The sequence below is a fragment of the Armigeres subalbatus genome, chromosome 3, assembly GCF_024139115.2.
Source record: "Armigeres subalbatus isolate Guangzhou_Male chromosome 3, GZ_Asu_2, whole genome shotgun sequence".
NCBI lineage: Eukaryota > Metazoa > Arthropoda > Insecta > Diptera > Culicidae > Armigeres > Armigeres subalbatus.
In genome coordinates this window covers 217,073,095-217,092,909 of record NC_085141.1, presented here as the reverse complement: position 1 = coordinate 217,092,909, position 19,815 = coordinate 217,073,095, and the positions used below count along the sequence as shown (strand labels likewise).

Genomic DNA, 19,815 nt, shown 5'->3' with positions numbered 1-19,815 from the left:
GTGAGTTCTGCACTCTATATGAAGCCGACGTGGCGTTCCAATTTACGTTGGAACAATTATCAAATCAAGCCACTATTTCGATGCTTTTAACTTTTAAGGAATAAATCCAAGAGAGACGATCCAAATACGCTTTCTTTTTTACTTTTTGAATAATTATGCCGTGAAGCAATTAATCAGAAACGATTTTGGCATTTTCTTCGAGGAATCCAGAGCTACTTTGATTAAGCAAGCAAACGGGATCTTGAAGCGTCTTATGATTCCTGATGCGATCGTTGAAACAGAGACAACGATCATACCTGCCAATCGGTACGAAGAAAATGCCTCTATGGGATTTTTTCTGGTTTATCGGTTAAAGAACAAGTAGTGAAGAGACTGTAGCAGAGCAAAACCCGTGCGTTGCTGGTGATGAATACGTTGACGCTAGGATCCGCGCATACAATCCGTAAGAAATTCTCCTACTATGAATCGGAAGGGATTAAGGGCAAGTATTTGACACTGATTTTTGACAGTCTTGGAACCATTCGTCCTACTTCGGTTGAACCAGAGAGGGCATTCTTACTTAGTAGTTGGCAATATTGCTACCAAAATCCAATGCGGATTGGGAGATGAGTCGCTCAGTATGTAATGTCTACTTAAGTTTCGCTTTGCCCAGCCTAACAAGCAATGATTTAAACATTTGAAGTTTGTCAATAAATATTGTTTTTCCTCCAATAGTCCAAATCGAAAGTTTTTCTTTGCCCACCTGAAATTTTCACAAAAACCGGTATTCTACCGGTATTACCGGTATTGACTCCATCAAATACCGAATACCGGTATTTGACAAAAATGGCCAATACCGACCACCCTAGCTTCAAATGAGCTTTGATAAATCAGTGAAGTTTGCCATTTTCTGAAATGAAAATATTCTTCGTTTTGGACAGTGCAACATATTTTGGACCCCCAAATGTACATATTTTGGACACCCCCAATTTAGTCTCTCCAAAGTCGAATTTTTAATTTACCCTGGTCAATTGAGTCGAAGCCAAGTCTTATTTTTCGATTGGCATGCATCAATGAGAAGATTCCTGCGTTTTAAATACACAATTTCGACAAAAACTTATTGTGTACGTTCTGAGATTTTCAGTGATGTATACTTTCAAGCGTAACGCATTGTAACGCTCGCCTTCTTGAACAAACTAATTTCCTCGAAATTTCATCTAAATATCGCTTTTTCGCACGGGAAACCAGTGAAATAGATGCTAAACAATGTTAATTTCCTGAAGCCAATGGGGGGATTAGCAACGGCATTGTTTTTAGTTCAGAAATCAGAAAAATGTCGCCAGGGTCCATATTGTGTAGGGGTCCAAATCAAGTTGGTTACCCTATTGATTGTGAGCCTACCAAATAAATAAATTTAAAAAATATCATACAATTTTCAAGTTTGTAACTATTGTAGGGTCTCCAAAACCTCGTGGAGTTCAGAACATGCCATCTATCCGTCGCTGATGATCATAGCCGATCCATTGAGCTGATAAGACTCCAATCATTACTATTGCAAGGCACTACAGACTTCTTGGTTCTCCATAACGTCCTGGATTAACCAAGTCATGAATGATGTATCCGTTCAACGCTGAATATCGAATCGAATCGAAAACGTTTTGAAGTACATCTCGAATTCACTAAAATTAATTTGATTTACATGCTGTGCATATGTCAATTGATCCGGATCGGATTCATGCCGATGATAAAGACATTGCAAAAGCTTTGGTTGATCTGGAAAATACCGTGAACTGAGCTCGAGAACGTTTTAGAGAACCTTGAGCATTTCGTATATACTAGTAATGATGTGTAGTTTTCGTGATACATTTCGATATTTCGCACGACATGATGGATAAGGGGTATAAAATTCCATGGTCTCACGCTTATGCAAATGACAGCACCGTGTCTTCGTCTTCGTCTACATTATGTGTGTCAGTTTGAACCGATCATTGTTTTTATTCCATACCAGCACACCACACCCTAACCAAACAGTTGTTTAGTAAATCTGTAGCGAACACTTTCTCCCGAAACACTTATATAGAACTACATTAACGTTTTCAACTAAATCTATCTCTATTTGATTCTTTTCCAGTTTTACAGACATCAAGCACATACACGCCCATAAATAATACCACGATCTTCATTACATATTTCAATACCAGCTACCGTGAGGCTAAACAACACCCAACCAATACTCTAAACATAGAAAGGAAAAGTGTATGCCCGTTATGTTCATGATACATTTTTTGTCTAATCGATAAATATTGTTAAAGATCTTCTAAACTAGAAAAATATTTGCCCTTATGACAAACAATGTATTGATGCTTTAGGATTTCCTACATTTTATTATTGACTGCAGCGCTGTCAATATTGCATTTTCAATAGGTAAACTTTTTTTTCTGATCTTCATTTGTTTTCGGTATGCTTTTTAGCATCCGCAGTAACAAAATCCTTAAATGCTGATAAAACAGACAATCTTGATCTTCACAACCGTCATTAAACCAAAAATGATGTCCGCATGCGATATCCACGAGTGATTATGTACATTCAGCTTAGATTAGGCAAGTGTATTGAAACTTAGTTGACTTCAATTGATTTTTTAGAAGCTCAGAAAGGATTGTTTACTATTCAAAGCTATCCAACACAATCTGTTCAAAATTCTAGTAAACTAAATTCGTCAACTGAGGTTTTGCGTTGCCTTAAAAGCGAAATTTATTATGATTTCGGTCACTTTTCTCTTTCCAACGATTGACAAGGAACAACACGTCGAAGTATCTCCGCCCGTAACAATGCAATGATATGGATCGTGGGTGTGGTGACGATAATAAATACCCATCAATGGCGAAGATGTTGATGATAATGAGAATGACTACAATAGTAATTATACCTATTAGACATATGAGACGCGATGATGCTAGAGTAACCGTCAGTGTGAACGGCAGATGTGCACAATACAATGGGAAAGATGTATGAAGAAAAGACTATGTAGCTATTAGTAAGAAATTGAAAATTAATTATAATAAAATTCGATAACAAATAACAAGTTGCGTGGATCGCGAGGAAAATAACCAGCTGTAAACTATTATGCGCAATCCATCACAACCGGGAGGGTTGAATAGATCATCGCCATGAACAATTACCGAGAGTATGTCTCTAGATTTACTATACAAGTAGGTGATGATGCAAACGAAAATAACTACGCAAAGAAAAATTTTGAAATGTAGAGCATTAGTTTCAGCCTATTAGCTCTAATTTAGTACTGACGAATTTAAATTGAAACATTTATAAAACAATAGGAGTATTATTCTTCAAAGTTGCGTAGGAAATTATCAATTATGTTCGGTAAATACCTTAAGTAGCCTATAAAAAATATTTTTATAAAAAAAACAACAAAAAAAAACTTTCAAAAAGTTGACAAAAGACAGTAATAGATATAAAATACGAAAACAAACATATTCATACAGAGTAGATGCCTAGGTTTAGTAGAAAACTGCAGATAGCAGCTCTGAAAAGTCAGACATCATAATACCGGTTCGCTATTCATTTATGAAATTCTCCTTTCTTGATTCACCTAGCTGTTTGTGTGCATTGTTCTTGAACAACATTTTCTCAACTGTTTGTATTTGTTTTGGACGATATGGACTTCTGACAAGTAATAGTTCAGGAACGATCTCGCTGCTGAATTTCATAACACTGGTAACTAAGTAGAGCTATCACTTTTCCTTGCGGAAAAATATCTATTCCCATTATTCCAGAAAGTGGCATTTGGCACTCAGATGGAACTACCGGTGACGTCCACACGTCCCAAACTAGCTCACTTTTTCTCAGGGCCGGCTTACCTCCTGGAAGAAAGTTTCAATTCAATTGCATGCACCAATAGCCTTTCAATGTCGTTAAAAGAATCTATTGTAAATTTCAATTATTATTCATTTTTCATCTTATTGTGTTAGGGTTAGTATTTTAGTATAATAGTAAATAAAAAATAGGGAGACCAGGCTCCAAACATACCTTAGGCGATGCGGGGTGGGTAGCAAATGAGGGTCCGCCCACGAGCTCTGGATGCAAGCAAAGCACTTGCGTAGCCTACTGCGGTACGGTTCGGGTAGCGGAGCTTGCTCCCGGATTCAGGTCGACGACTGTCTTCATTGGGTCCGAGACTTTCGGAATTTGATATGAACTTCGTTTGGAGATCTAAAGGCCTGTTGGCAGGGTCATTGTCCGCCACGTCCCACAGTGGCGGGTCCCCATACAAATACCGGACAAAACCTAATATGTTGCTCAAATTTTTCACCAAAGAGTAATTTTGGAACGCAAAATTCTTTTTGAGGTTATAATTGTTATCCAACATATACTATGCTACTCGAGTACTTCTGGCGGCGCAAGCCTAAAGGTCTGAAGCATTAACAGCGTCCCCATTCTAACATTGAAGCATTGAAATCACCACACTAACCACAAGAAAGTAGACAAAAATTGGTTTTAATACTTGATACCAGATCGTTCCAAATCTTTCCCGAAAAAAGTTTAGCCAAATTTTCTTTCGCCATACAAATTTGTTCGGAAGATGCTTTACAGCATTAACTTCAACAAGCCACCAAAAATTAAATTTACAAACTACAATCATCACATTATGGAATCCGTTCATTGAATATATGTGTGAAATTTAAAAAAATACAAGCTTAGCTAACTGAACGAAAAAAATCTGAGGTTTTGTCAGGGTTTCCGCCATTGTGCGTCTTGACGATGCTTTTCCAAGTAGCTTTGGCAGGTGGTACGTTCTTCGCTATGCAGGCGACTACGGACAATCCAAGTGCGGGCCGTCAAACGGAGAATACTTCAGGGCCACGTCTTGTGCACTAGAACTTCAGTGGAAAGGCTCCGCGACACCGGACACGGTTCTTTTAACTTAGGCGTGACACCGGCTTTCCTTGACGCCACCGCGTGGCCACTTTTTTGGGTTGGGAAGCTTAACCCTTCCTTCGATTTTTTTTGTAATTCCAACTTTCTTCTCGCTTGGTTGCTTCCCCGACTGCCAAGTCCTGACCCGATACGATCTTGCCGCTATTTTCTCTTCCCTCTCTTCGTCCACACCATAGGGGTGCCATCGTCGCCCGCGAGATTTAAGCCAATGAGCTAGACTTCACTAAGGTGGCGCAGATCAGCGCAACGTGTCACTAGTTATCTCTTTCACTCTTCCCCTAATCTTATGTGTTGCAAATAGTGACAACACTATAGATCGTGACAAACAGCCACGCACAGCGCAGTCAATTCCGCCTCAGTTGATGAGAGCGATACGGTTTGTTGCTTTCATGCAATCCACGCCACCGTACACCCAAAAATTTTGAACACGCCGCCGCTTACAGAGCGCCTGTCCATAACGTTATTTCCCCAGTCTGCATTTGAAAACACCTCTATTGCTACCGCCGAAAACTCCGCCAAACCCAAAACCGCCAAAACTCCGTCGAAACACAAGACCGATGTCTATCGTTCCCTTGATGTTGCGCAGAATTCGTTTCAAGTAGGTCCAGTGGTAGTCCGTAGGACAGCTCTGATATTGGCTGACATAGTTAACAGATGCTCCCAAATCAGGACGAGTTGTCAATGCAGCGTCCGATTGTCTTCTTCTCCGCACGATAGCTTCAATCGATTTTCCATGGGAGTTAAAATGGGCTTGCAGTCTTCCATGTCAAAACGCTGCAGTAAACCTTCGAGATATTGCTTTTGGCTAATACGCATCACTCCCTTATGCTGATCACGATCAACTCGACAAGCTTCAACGAAGTACCAGCGATGTTGATATCGTCCACATAAATTACCATAATCACTGTCCCTTAATTTGACTTCCACGTGTACAGGCACTGATCATTCATGCTTCTCGTGAACTTTAGCCGTTTTTCCACAAACGAATGAAACCGCTCGTAATGCCTGCTTCAGCCCATACAAGCATTTCTCCAGACGGCACACAAGATTTCACCCCAGCTTCAAAACCTTCTGGCTGAACCATGAAGATTTCTTCTGGAAGCCCTCCATTCAAGAAGGCGGTCTTCACGTCCATTTGATGGACGATCATCTCTTCATGATTTGCAACCGCCAAGACGGTGCGAATAGAGATGTCGTAAAATCTGGATTAATCGATTAGTAACTAATCGATTACTCTCGATTCTTATCGATTATTGAATCGATTAATCGTTGGGTAGTAATCGATTAAAAATTAATCGATTATCACAACGATGAATCGATTAATCGAAGTAATCGCTTAATTTGCGACATCCTTACGATGTCGTAAAATCCCGATTAATCGATTAGTAACTAATCGATTACTGTTGATTCTTCTCGATTATTGAATCGATTAGTCGTTGGGTAATAATCGATTCAAAATTAATCGATTATCTCAACGATTAATCGATTAATCGAAATATTCGATTAATTTGCGACATCTCTAGGTGCGAAGCGTGTCTAGTTTTGCGACCGGTGAATTAGTTTCACTGTAGTCGAAACCTATTCGTTAGCAAAAACCGCGCGCTACTAAACGAGCCTTATACCGATCCGGCTGTCCATTTATCTCACGTTTGATCCGGAACACCTATTTGCTTGTGATGGCAGTACGACCTTCAGGCAACTCCGTCAAAGACCAAGTTTTATTCTTTTTCAACGAAACCATCTCGTCCTTTACTGCTTCCTTCCGTTTCAACCATTTTTTTCGCTTTCGAGCCTCTGCCAAGGAATTCTGTACGTCATCAACGTACCCTGTTGCATTTAGAGCATATGCCGCATATTCAACCTCATAGTCCTTTTGCCACTCAGGGGCACGTACACGCTGAGAACGTTGCTGAGATTGCTGCTCAACTTGTGGCTCATCATTAGAATCCTCGCCCGGAGAACCAAGCTCGTCATTCGGTTCAATTTCACTATCTTGCATGAAACTTCCAAACTTTTCTTCAGATTCTTCAGAAGAAACTTGCTCATCACTATCAGGAGACTCGTCAATAACAGCTAACTCATTCTTCGAAGTCGGATACAGAAACATTGCTTTTCCGCTGATCCTTCAGTGTCGGGACACGAGACTCGTTAAACACAACGTCACGCACATGCACAATCTTCTGCGATCATTCGTCCCACACACGATAGCCGTTGGGGGCGTAGCCTACAAAAATTCCCTTCCATGCCTTCGCATCCATTATCTTTCGATGCTCCTTTGGAACATGCACGAAAGCATTAAATCCAAAAGTGCGCAGTTTGCAAATATTCGGCCTACTCCTCTCCCATATTTCATACGGCGTCACTCCAGACTGGATCGAATTCGATGGACTGCGGTTCACTAGATATGCCGTGGTTTGAACTGCTGGACTCCTCAACCGTTTGTCAACATTACTATCCGCCAGCATAGAAGGGCTCTTTTTACTAGAGTACGTTTCATCCCGTTTTGCTCGGGCGTATATGGAACCGTTCACTCAACTATACCACGCCCCTTACAGAATGTTTCGAACTCACCATTGCGATATTCGTCACCGTTGTCACATCGAAAGCGACTTATTTTCTGTCCAAATTCCAAGGTCACGAGAGCTTCATAATTTCGAAACTGTTCCGGTACTTCATTTTTCGATATGATTAGGAACACCATCGCGAAATGTGGTCGTCAATAAATATCACAAAATATCTAACACCATCCAGTCCAACCGGTGTCACTGGTCCACAGACATCCGAGTGGATTATTTCGAGCACTCGCGACGACCTTTTTGCTTCACGTGTGGAAAACGAATTCCGAGTCTGTTTCTCCAACAAGCATGGCTCACACACAACAACGCCTTTCGCAATCGCTATTTCCACTGGTTTTGCAAAGGTTTTAACTCCTCGAAAAGCGTCTTGTCGTTAACCAGGGGATCTGAGCTGCCAGAACCGACTTCACTGCTTCTTTCCTCCGTCTTCCTTTCTCCTTCCGGATCGGGCAATCTGATATCTTAAGCCCATCCTTCTTGCAGCCAAAACATTTAAATGTTTTCTTCGGTAATTGCTGCTTTGCTCCGACAAAAGCAGTCTGTTCGTTGGTGAGGGAAAATCAATCTGCACCTTTCCATTTCGTCTCCTCGTCCAGTAGTCGACACTTTACAAATTCAATGGAAAGTTGTTCTTCTGGCAGCTCTGCACCAGTCGAGCGGTACTCGCGTACAGGTTTATCGAACAGCAGGAAATGTTGTTGCAAGCTTCCGCCGTCAGAGGACCGACATCCATTTTTTTACTATGGATTTTGACAGGTTTGCCTGTTCATTCTTTTTTGGGGGATAAATTTATCCCCCAGTGTCAAATTACCCAAATACTTATTTATTTTGCATTAGTATGTGCGCGAATTTTGAATGTTTACGTTTTTACAGAAGAATATGATGCAAAACGCCCATACCACTCAATAATCCAACATGATACAATCATGAGAAAATAGAGAAAAAAATTAACGAACCATAAATTAAAACTATTTTACACTCGATTACATGCTTTAAACATAAGAATGTTCAACTTATTTGTTCAATTCTTCAGAATACTACTTGCACAAGGTACTGTCTATACCTTTGTTCGTGTTATATCATTTTCACCCTTGGAATTGTTTATGTTGCATTCGCAGTGCACTCGTATTGGTGACTCAGAAAAGATGTGACAAAGATGGCACCCCCGTGTCCGCCGTCGAAACAGAAAGATAGCTTCCTCCGCTTGAGGTGCATTCGACTCGCTATACTCCGACGTTCGAAAACTCTCTGCAGGGCATCCCAGACATCCTTCGGGGACTGTTTATCTTAAATGTATTCAAGCTGCGAGTCTAACTACGAGACCCTAGTAGGGACTTACATTTTCTGTCTAATTTAGACTGTTTATCGTTCCACTTCTTTCCTCTTCGGGAGCGTTCACAAATTACGTAGCGCTTTGAGGGGGGAGGAGGGGTTGGCCAAAGTGTGACGATCCATACAAAATTTTCAGACGTTTAATACAAAAAGTCTGACATAGGGGGGAGGGGCGGTTGAAAATGCCCAATTTTTGCGTTACGTAATTAATGGATCTTCCCTTCTTGATTTCGACTGTATCCCCTGGTGCTTCTGTCAGTTCATCCATCTCATTGGCATTCGTCCGAACACACTCTACGAGCTCGTGTTCTTCCAGAAGGATCCTGAACTTCCAGGTGGAATAAATCGTGCCACCAAACAGAGGCAAAAACATACGTTCCGGCTTCTCCTCTATCACGCGAACCACTTCGACCGATATACCGAAAAAAAATCTGGGACAAAACCTGAAATGGTTTTCGGATGGCCTTAGAATAAACCGGAATAAAACATGAAAAAACAAACTAAAACACGCGATCTTGTTATTTCAAGGTTATCTGTTTAATCAATTAAAGAACCTAACATAACATGAACTGTCAACTGGTGAGATTGATAAGAGCACCTACACTATTGGTAATGTAGATGGGGACGGCTTGCTAATAGGGGTTGCCTCCTAAGAAATATAATATTTTGAGGGGGCAACGAAAAAAAAATCGGGTAATTTTAAATATTTTCAACAATTTTAACAAATCCGAGGATTTTTTTTTTATGTTTTTCATTTTAATATATATTTTTTATTGACCCCCCCCCCCTTCTTGACCTTTCGGAGACTACTAGGACATAGTTTGAATTAAATATTTGTAACGGCCTTATTGCTCATAGAATGATTCCATTTCTGAGATTCAAGTTATTCGAAGTGTTTGACTTAGCGTTTACGCTGTTAGTTCGAGAGACACCATCCTTACTCGCTTGCCCCGTTTTCATGATCGCTTCATTCCCTTCTCCAGAGTCGAGTATTATATATGAGCTAAGGTTCCCGCCAGAGTACACGCGACATGCGATGCGATGCGACGCGACTCTCGTAAAGGAATAACAATTATTATCAATGAACTATTAAATTGCACTGTCGCGCAGCGTCTCACAGAGCTTAAAATATTCATCTTCATGAAGCAACTTCGGTCCGAATTTTGACAAACATCCCATGAATATTCAAAACATAGAATGACATAGTCAGACGACTACTCCACCAACTCATTCATTCGACTGTCACTGAGTGTGCTTACTATGTGCAGAAAAAAACATAATTAGCATTGTTTATGTTGATGTTTACCATTAAAAGTGCCTAGCGGTTAAAAATTGGATTCAGTTCTATGAGTAGATGCATAAGTAGATTTGCTAATGTCGCTCCTTTTCGCGTGACTAACATCTAGGTCACTTTGATCTGGCAGCCAAAGTACCGGTACTACAAGTGTCAAGCCGATGTTGATGATGAAACAGAACATGCACTACAGCATGATGCATAATAAAGTATACTTATGCTTCTACTGTTCTATGTAATAAATGACTTTACTCATTTGAAACGTGTTCAGCTTTCTGATAATTTATAAATTTGTTAAATGTGCATAAATATTCAATGACTAATATTCAACCGAATATCCTATTTTCCAGTCCAGAGCCGAATATGAATGTGTCTGGAAGTGAGCTGACAAGTGAAGAAAGATGGAATTCACCAAAAATGTTCGATTTTTTTACACTCTGTCGCGTGGTCGCGTTAACTCTGGCTTTACGCTAAATGCTGGTTTACAGTGCGGAAAACATGTCACGAGATTAGGTTCCCCATACATTTTTAAAGGCGCGAGATTTAAGGGATTCGGGCTTGAAAAACGAAATTCCCGCTTCTTTGAAAATACATGGGGGACCAAATCCCGTGACACGTTTTCCGAATAGTAAACCAGCCTTAAGACTTAGGCTCTACAGAATTCATCCATTGTAAATCTGTGAGTGCGCGGATTGTCCAGATACGTCCTAGAGGTTAATGGGTGATCCTCAAGTGGACCTCACATTTATAACGTCGGGGAATACCGTCTATTAAAAGTTGTCTATCTCTGATGTCGTCTGGTTTATGTGGATATTTTTAGCGTGCTAGAGGGTGTCGAGAAATCTCAAAAAGTAGTTAACGCCCCTTACGTGCAAAATAGATAACTGCTCTGCCGTAAAAGTTAATTCTATCCAATATCCGAATAACGCACCTCATCAGCTCCCCGATCGCCATGAAGTTAACTGCACGTTCTGATTTGTCCATTCCAGATACATATAATTCAGTGATCAAATGAAGTTCAAGAACAAAGAATCACAACTGATTAAAATATTCTCATAATAAAACGTCTACATCTTAGCTGAGATAAGACTGAAATAAAATGAAACAGATTATAATTTAAACAAAACCTGTATCTACTAGAATCATGGTCTTTCTAAAATGATTTGCTGCTATTTCTACAATACCCCTGCATCCTAGCACTATTTCGCATTCAAAAAAGAAACAATTTTACATATATTGAAACGGTCAATTTTCTTTAATTCGAACAGCATATATTAACCAACTCAAGTGAAACTCTTTCAACATGTTTCGAACAGTAATTATCATCGTGAGAAATTCCAAACGCTAAAGCGAATCCGCTCCAATTACCTTGATTGTTGCAACCTGAATTGTAATTTTCGAACTAAACCTTAGCGATTCAAATTGTAGAAAAAATATGTAATGATAGTTTAGCCCGAAGGTACACCACATATAATGTGATATTAAGTAGTGCATTTTAAATTGCGTAAAGAATATGAACACGAAACGTTTTGTAGAATTATTAGACGTAATGCTTTTAAATTGGTTAGAGGGCTTCTGCTAGTCTGTATCGAATCATAAATGAACCATTGTCTTCGCGTTTACCTAACGTACGGATCAAATGTTACGATTTCAATGATGTTGATTTTTCGAACTTTTTGAACGGTGTTTCGAAGTATGTATAAATTATCTAATTTAAGTGCCTTGTGAACCCCATTACTGTCCCCAATTCTTTCTTCGACAGAAGGTAAATTAACCTTCCGACCCCACCTATGATCTGTGAAGCTCCAAGTTCTTCAATCTGTTTGGATTCCTTCATTCCAATGTCCCTGCTTGAACACTCGAAACTATCTCACAGGCTCTCCAACAACCAAGAGCGTTTCTCCCAGTAGAATCGTACGATAAACATAGCAGGCTGTGCAAGCTGAGTAGGCTAAGAGCCCATGGTAGGCGGGCAAAACATAAGAAACAAAAACTGAACGTTCCAAAGGACGAATTTGAAGCTAAATCCGCGTATAAAGAAGCGGACCAACATAGATTTCAGTTGCTGAAGCGTTACACTCTCCTGTGAAACAGAAAGGTAGTATCCAGAGTTCTAGGCAAACGATAAAACGACAAGGTTAACATTTTCCAGTGTAAAATTGAGAACAGTAGGATTTAGTCTAGTGATCAACTTTGATAACATATTCAAGCCAGATTTGTAGTGCTGACTATCTCCCCTGTCGCAAGATTAAAAACCGAGGTGAGAATTCCGGGAGATAAACTATAGAAATAAGAAGCTGTACTTCTGTTCCGATTAACGAATGTAGCACAACCTTGACACAAGTTTTATTAGAGTTTTATTATACCTCAACGTACTTTATAGGAGGAGAATCCAGAGCTGCAAAAGTGAACATGTATAGCAAAGAAAACACCGGTTTCTAAACCATACTCACTCTCACCATACGCATGACCCTACTAAGAGAACGAAGGCGAACCGAAGTCGAGCTACTGCAAAGTCAGGACCGAACAGTCTTGCCACAAATATTTATGAAAGGCAAGCCACCTTAATGTAAAAAGATAAATCCGTTTTATAGCAGATCGAAGGGAAAATCATTTCTATAAATAAGTGAAGAATCGAATACAAGTCTTGGTAAAATTGCTTTAAATAACGTAACTGAGGAAACTAATCCCATGTCACTGAGCGATGGTTCATCTGGTTTTGTTCTAACTAGAAGTTTATGCCCAATTGTCCGCATACCTTTTCTTGTAGCTCCATTTTCCTTACTTTTATTTCCACGTGCGGAATGACTTTTTAATTATTTTTAATTTCAATGATGTACAAATTAACAATTTTGGCGGAAGAAAAAATTTTCAAATTCAAAGCTACACAGTAAAACCTATCCGGTCCGTTATATGGATCGAAACTTTAATGCGATTTCGATATTAATTTCGACGCTTGACGATGTTGTAAAGCGTGCATTATTTTGACAGATCGAAGTGACATTTAGAAAACTCAAACTTCCATCTAGTACTCGCACTCACTGAATGATTATTTATTTAATTTGTTAAAAATTGTGAAAAATAAAAGAGCAGATTTTTTGCCAACTGTGTAGGTCAAATCAAAGGATTTTCAAAGTTGATCAACAGTGATATCAATTTTCAATATATAGTCAATGAATTACTTAAAAATTGTAAAGACAAATGAGTTATTTCCCATATTCGTACTATCATAATGAAATGAGTGGAAGACAAATGAACTTATCTCCCATTTCTGAGAAAAATTCCGGTGTGGCACTTGGTGGTAATTATAGAAAGACAAACTCTAATTGATTTAAAATCATCAAAGTAAGCTTGATATGAACAACAACGGAGAGCTACCAAAATAGCAATCAAAGTAATCGTAGTACCTTGCCAGCAGTCAAAGGCATGTGAGTGTAGCGCCTGCCTAGCAGCATTATAATCTCCACAATTCCAAGAAGAATTATCATTGGAATCTCTAAAGAACTCCTTTCAGAATCATCGAAGTATTCCAACCGGAATCCAGAAGTATTCACACTAGATTCCTTTCGGTATATTTGAGGGATATCTTTTGGGAATTTGTGGGGGATACCCCACAAAGGAGGATTTGCTTCAGAATCTCTGATTAATTTGCTATGGAATTCCTTCGAAGATTTGTTTCAGAATCATTCGGAGATTTGCTTCGGAATTCTTTGACGATTTTTTTCAGAATACTTCGACGATATGCTTCGGAATACCTTGAATATTTAATTCGGAGTTTCTCGACGTTTTGCCTCGGAATCCCTCAATGATTTGCTTCGCAATCCCTTGACGATCGAAATCCCTCTAACGAATTGCTTCGGAATCATTCGACGATTCGCTTCAAAATACATCGACCGTTTGCTTCGGAATTCCTCGAAGATTTAGTCCGGACTCCCTCGACGATTTACTTCGGAATCATTCGATGAATTGCTTCGGAATCATTCGACGATGATTTGCTTCGGAATCCCTCGAGTTGCTTCAACATCCCTGGAGGATTCCCCCCGAAATCGCTGGAGGATTCTTTACGGAATCCCACGAGGATTCATTCGGAGTCCCTCGACGATTTGCTTTGGGATCCCTCGACATGTTGCTTTGGTCTTTGGAATACTTCAGCAATTTCCTTCTACATCCCTGAAACATTTCCTACGAAATCCATGATCATTCACGTTGGAATTCCAGGAGGATTTCCGATGGAATCTCTGGAACATGCCCGTCGGAATACTTGGAATATTTCCGTCGGAATTCCTGGAGGATTCCCGTCGACATCCCAAGAGGATTTGGAATTCCTGGAACATCCTCTTCGGACACCTTGGTGGATTGCCTTCAGAATTGCGTAATGGCGGAAGTATTACAGTTCCAATAAAAACGTATTGATAAAGATTTAATATTTTTTATTCTAATACTGTGTATTGTACATTCATGGTGATGGGTAAATCAAAAACATTTGAATCCTGTCCACCAGTACAGTGTATGAAGGACTGTGGGACAAAAGATCATAAGGACAAAACGTCGAATGAACAAATTTTAAAAATCTTCGATTAGATTACAACCGGGACGAAAATGTTGAAAATATTATTCTAAACTAAGTTCGGAAGCCTACATCGAGGAGGCTCGGAAGTCTCCTTCCAAGAGGCTTGGAAGTCTCCTTCCAAGAGGGTTCGAAGTCTCCTTCCAAGATGCTTGGAAGCCTCCTTCTAAAAGGCTCGGAAGTTTCCTTCCAAGATCCTAGGAAGCCTCATTCCATTAGTCTCGGAAGCCTCCTTCCAATAAGCTCGGAAGCCTCCTTCCAAGAGGCTCGGAAGTTTCCTTCCAAGAGGCTCGGAAGTTTTTTTCCAAGAGGATCGGACGCCTCCTTCCAAGAGGCTCGGAAGCCTTCTTTCAAGAGGTTCGGAAGCCTCCTTCCAAGAGGCTCGAAAGCCTCCCTTCAAGAGGCTCGGAAGCCTCCTTCCAAGAGGGTCGAAAGCCTCCTTCCAAGAGGCTCGGAAGCCTCCTTCCAAGAGGCTCGGAAGCCTCCTTTCAAGAGGCTCGGAAGCCTCCTTCCAAGAGGGTCGAAAGCCTCCTTCCAAGAGGCTCGGAAGCCTCCTTCCAAGAGGCTCGAAAGCCTCCCTTCAAGAGGCTCGGAAGCCTCCTTTCAAGAGGCTCGGAAGCCTCCTGTCAAGAGGCTCGGAAGCCTCCTGTCAAGAGGCTCGGAAGCCTCCTGTCAAGAGGCTCGGAAGCCTCCTGTCAAGAGGCTCGGAAGCCTCCATCCAAGAGGCTCAGAAGCCTCATCCCAAGAGGCTCGGAACCCTCCTTCCAAGAGGCTCGGAAGCCTCATTCCAAGAGGCTCGGAACCCTCCTTTCAAGAGGCTCGGAAGCCTTCTTTCAAGAGGCTCGGAAGCCACCTTTCAAGAGGCTCGGAAGCCTTCTTTCAAGAGGCTCGGAAGCCTCCTTCCAAGAGGCTTGAAAGCCTCCCTTCAAGAGGCTCGGAAGCCTCCTTTCCAGAGGCTAGGAAGCCTCCTGTCAAGAGGCTCGGAAGCCTCCTGTCAAGAGGTTCGGAAGCCTCCTTCCAAGAGGCTCGGAACCCTCCTTCCAAGAGGCTTGGAGGCCTTCTGTCAAGAGGCTCGGAAGCTTTCTTTCAAGATGTTCGGAAGCCTCCATCCAAGAGGCTCGGAACCCTCTTTCCAAGAGGCTCGGAACCCTCATTCCAAGAGGCTCGGAAGCTTTCTTTCAAGAGGTTCGGAAGCCTCCTTCCAAGAGGCTCGGAAGCCTCCTTCCAAGAGGCTCGGAAGCCTCCTTCCAAGAGGCTCGGAAGCCTCCTTCCAAGAGGCTCGGAAGCCTCCTTCCAAGAGGCTCGGAACCCTCCTTCCAAGAGGCCCGGAACCTTCTTCCAAGAGGCTCGGAACCCTCCTTCCAAGAGGCTCGGAACCCTCCTTCCAAGAGGCCCGGAACCTTCTTTCCAAGAGGCAATCGATAATCTAAATAATCAACATAAAGATATGCAATGACCCCTCCATTGGTATGAGTTGGATTAGCCTCCGGGAGATCATTACATCATTATAGACGCATTAGATTTCTTCAACTCAAAAGTTTAGCTTAGCTGAAGATCTCAATAATACGGATCTTCGAGACCTGAACTCAAGAATAATTTAGAGTACCGACTATAGCGAAATGATGTCCCATAAAGCTATTCCAATCTTATATATAAAAATGAAATGGTCTGTGTTCGTATCCGCATAACTCAAAAACGGCTGGATGGATTTTTTCATTTCTTCAGCAGAAACATTCGTTATAGTTTCCGACGGGTTTATAGGGTATTCTCCCATGTGGAGACCAAGACTAAAGCTAAGAAAATTGTGAAAAACTAAAACTTGAGTTTGTATGGGAATCTTTGCATGGGCAGTTGAAAACGCACATTTCCGCCTACTATGCAGGACAACGTCTGCCGGGTCGACTAGTTTAAAATAAGGTCAAGATCTGAACTCAAGAATAGTATACAATACGATAGATGATGTGAAAATAATGACAAAATGATGTCTCACGGAGCTATTCCAACTCAAAGATAAGGTCAACGGGATGATCACTTTACTGACTATAAAAACCTTCACGATACGAACCAACGAAAGGTTTGAAGTACTGTTGATGTTTAGGGAAATTTTCAACATACTCAGAATATCGAAATAGTGTTTTGTTGAGCTATTTCAACTCAATACTTCTTACAAAACTTAAAGATCTGGCTCACAAATAGTTTGGAGCAGCGATTCTCAATATTTTTTTAATAAACAATTTTCACCTCGCATTTTCAGAGGCCCTAATCTCAACAAAGAAGCTGCAAATAACTATCGTCTGTTTATTTTAGCTGTGCTGCGTCGCAGCATGCGTGGAATAAAAAGATGACAGCTGCTCGTTGCTTCATTAATAAAAGTGGTGCTTTTGAAAACGCGAGGTGGAATAAAATTGGATTCCGAAAAGTTCGTACTCAAAGCCAATTGAATCCTGCGCTCCGCACCAACACAAATGTATGAAAGGCTGCGGGACAAAAGATCAACAGGAAAAAACAACGAAGAAACAAATTTTCAAAATTTTCTACTTGATCGTCACAAAATTATGCATGATCTATCTAGGGTCTAAAGTTTCTGTTGCCACCATTTGAGAGGCATGAAGGCTTTTTTCGGAAAAGTCAGTAGCTTTATTGCAAAAGGATTGTTAACCTCCTTTTATGCTTCTCAGAAGCCTCCTTGCAAGCAGCTCGGAAGCCTCCTTTTGAGAGACCTCCTTTCGAAAGGCTAGAAACCCTCCTTTTAAGAGGGCTGGAAGCCTACTTTCAAGAACCCCGAAAGCCTCCTTTCAAGAGGCGTGAAAGCCTGCTTTCAAGAGGCGCGGAAGCCTTCTTTCAAGAGGCGTGGAAGCCTCCTTTCAAGAGACCCGCAAGCCTGCTTTCAATCAGTATGGAAGCCTCCTTTCAAGAGGCGTGTAAACCTCCTTTCAAGAGGCCCGGCAGCTTCTTTTAAAGAAGCCCGGGAGGCTCCTCCCAAGAGGCCCGGCAGCCTCTTTTTAAGAGGCACGGAAGCCTTCATTCAAGAGGCCCGGAAGGCTTCTTTCAAGAGGCCCGAAAACCGCATTTCAAGAGGCCCTGTAGTCTTCTTTCAAGAGGTCCGGAAGCCTCCTTTCAAAGGTCCGAAAGTCTCCTTTCAACTGGCCCGGAAGCCTAGTTTTAAGAGACTCGGAACCCCTCAATAGTCATAAAAGACCTGTAGAAGGCTGTTACCCTCCTTCCACGCTTCTCGGAAGCCTCTTTCCAAGCCAACTCAAAAATAGAAGCAAAGACTCCGTAGGTAACTTTATTGACCATATTGGGCTTCAAGACCTGAGCACAAGAATAGTTTGGAGTAACGTTGAAGTTCTGAGAATACTGTGACATGTTTACAATAGTGAAATGATGTTCTACGAACCAATTACGATTGAAAAGTATGGCCAAGACCCCGCAGAACGTTTTGTTGACCAAACATACCCCTTCAAGACCTGAGCTCAAGAACAGTTTGCAGTGCCATAGATGTCCTGGGAATACTTGTTCGCAATAGGTAAGTGATGCCCCATGGAGCTATTCTAACACAAAAATATGACCAAGACTCTGTAGAACGCTTTGTTGATCATACAGACGACCAAGATCAGAACTCAAGAATAGTTCGGAGTATTGATTGAATTTGTATCATTTGGGAATACTGAAATTGGAATATTCTCATGTTATTTTGTCCTAAGTAGCTTATCCAACTTCAAATTACTACCAAGACCCCATGAAATTCTTTGTTGTTCATGTAGAACATCAAGATTAAAATTAAAGGAAAGTTTGGAAGGTCTAGATCATCCTTTAAAGAATATACTTCCACGAATGAATACTTTTTTATAATTTGTATCACATTTAGAGCTGGTATAACGAAACATTCTATTAATGAGGTGTAGAAAAAATACATATCGAATCGGTTACAGAGAGCTGTTGCTGCACAATCTTGGCGTAGTCCGCTTTACACACAGCGCGATAGATGTTGTGGCGGTTATGGCTCCCTACGAAGTATCTTCGAAACTGCTGGATCTGGAAAGCATGAGCATGAGCATTATAACCACACAATTCGTAGTTGCTAGACTAGAACTAGAACTTGCTAGAACTTGCGAAATTGTACAGAGAACGAAATTAATGGGGCTTGGGATTAGCTACCCATTATACTGCCGCTAACCGCAAGTCAGACTTATCTGTATATGGACGCCATATCCAGATAAGTCTGACTTGCTGTTAGCGGCAGTATACTTAATGTACACGTTTCGGGAGTTCAAATATTTGGAGTCAATAACGGCGCCGGCCAAGTTCTTACGGTCATATAGGAAGGGAAGGATTGTCCGACGCTCCAAGTCAGTCTTGGTCCACTTCACCCAGAAACTGTAGGTCAACAAGAGCACGGCAAACGTGTTTTTGCCTCCACCTTGTTGTCGGCCCACAAAAAACTCTTCAATATATCATTGACAGTCCTGCAGTTCTTTCTTGATCATCGTGTGGCAAATTCACCTAAGAACTTGTACGTTTCGCTTTCAACCATGTTTCGAATCTCCTCCTTTGATTTTCACCAGAAATCAGTTGTCCCATCGCTCAGTCCATTCGGAAGGAAAAACTAGGTCGTTCCTGAAATAAAAGATGAGATATTGATTAGTTTAAGTTATATGTAGTCAGTAAACGTAAAACAGTAAACGGAATATAAACCAAAATAAATCGAAATGCACAAATCTATCATAACTGGTGTTTCTCAGAAGCGTGTATTGCCAGGTACCATCACAAAATTAAGAAAAAAAAGCAAAGCATTCATACACACGTTAACCATCAATGCTAAATCTCTTCCTTCTCCAAAAGGCATATTAAAAAATCTCACAGTTCTACCCTGAAAGTAATTAAAACTTGAATGAAACACTAGAATGACGGAAAAGAGGCAGATTTTCACTTGCTTCAGTTATGGTTTCATAAAACCTTTAAGCGGCTCAAAAATAAATGCCATTGAGTTAAAATTGCGGAATGTCATGTCAGCAAGTATACCTGTGTTGGTACGTGGAACACGTATTCAATTCTGTTGAAATTCTCATCTAATTGACAAAAGGACTACATAATTCTAAGAAAGTTTC

The 19,815-nt window shown here is 40.9% G+C and overlaps 1 protein-coding gene across 1 annotated transcript; it reads left to right on the top strand.

Moving 5' to 3' along the window:
• The first annotated feature begins 9,814 nt into the window (after positions 1-9,814).
• LOC134219781 (nascent polypeptide-associated complex subunit alpha, muscle-specific form-like) lies at positions 9,815-17,097 on the top strand. The gene is made up of 2 exons (XM_062698648.1): positions 9,815-12,235; positions 12,290-17,097. Exon 2 carries the CDS (start codon positions 14,853-14,855, stop codon positions 16,158-16,160), a length of 1,308 nt encoding a protein of 435 aa, XP_062554632.1. The 5' UTR covers positions 9,815-12,235; positions 12,290-14,852; the 3' UTR covers positions 16,161-17,097.
• The last annotated feature ends 2,718 nt before the right edge of the window (positions 17,098-19,815 follow it).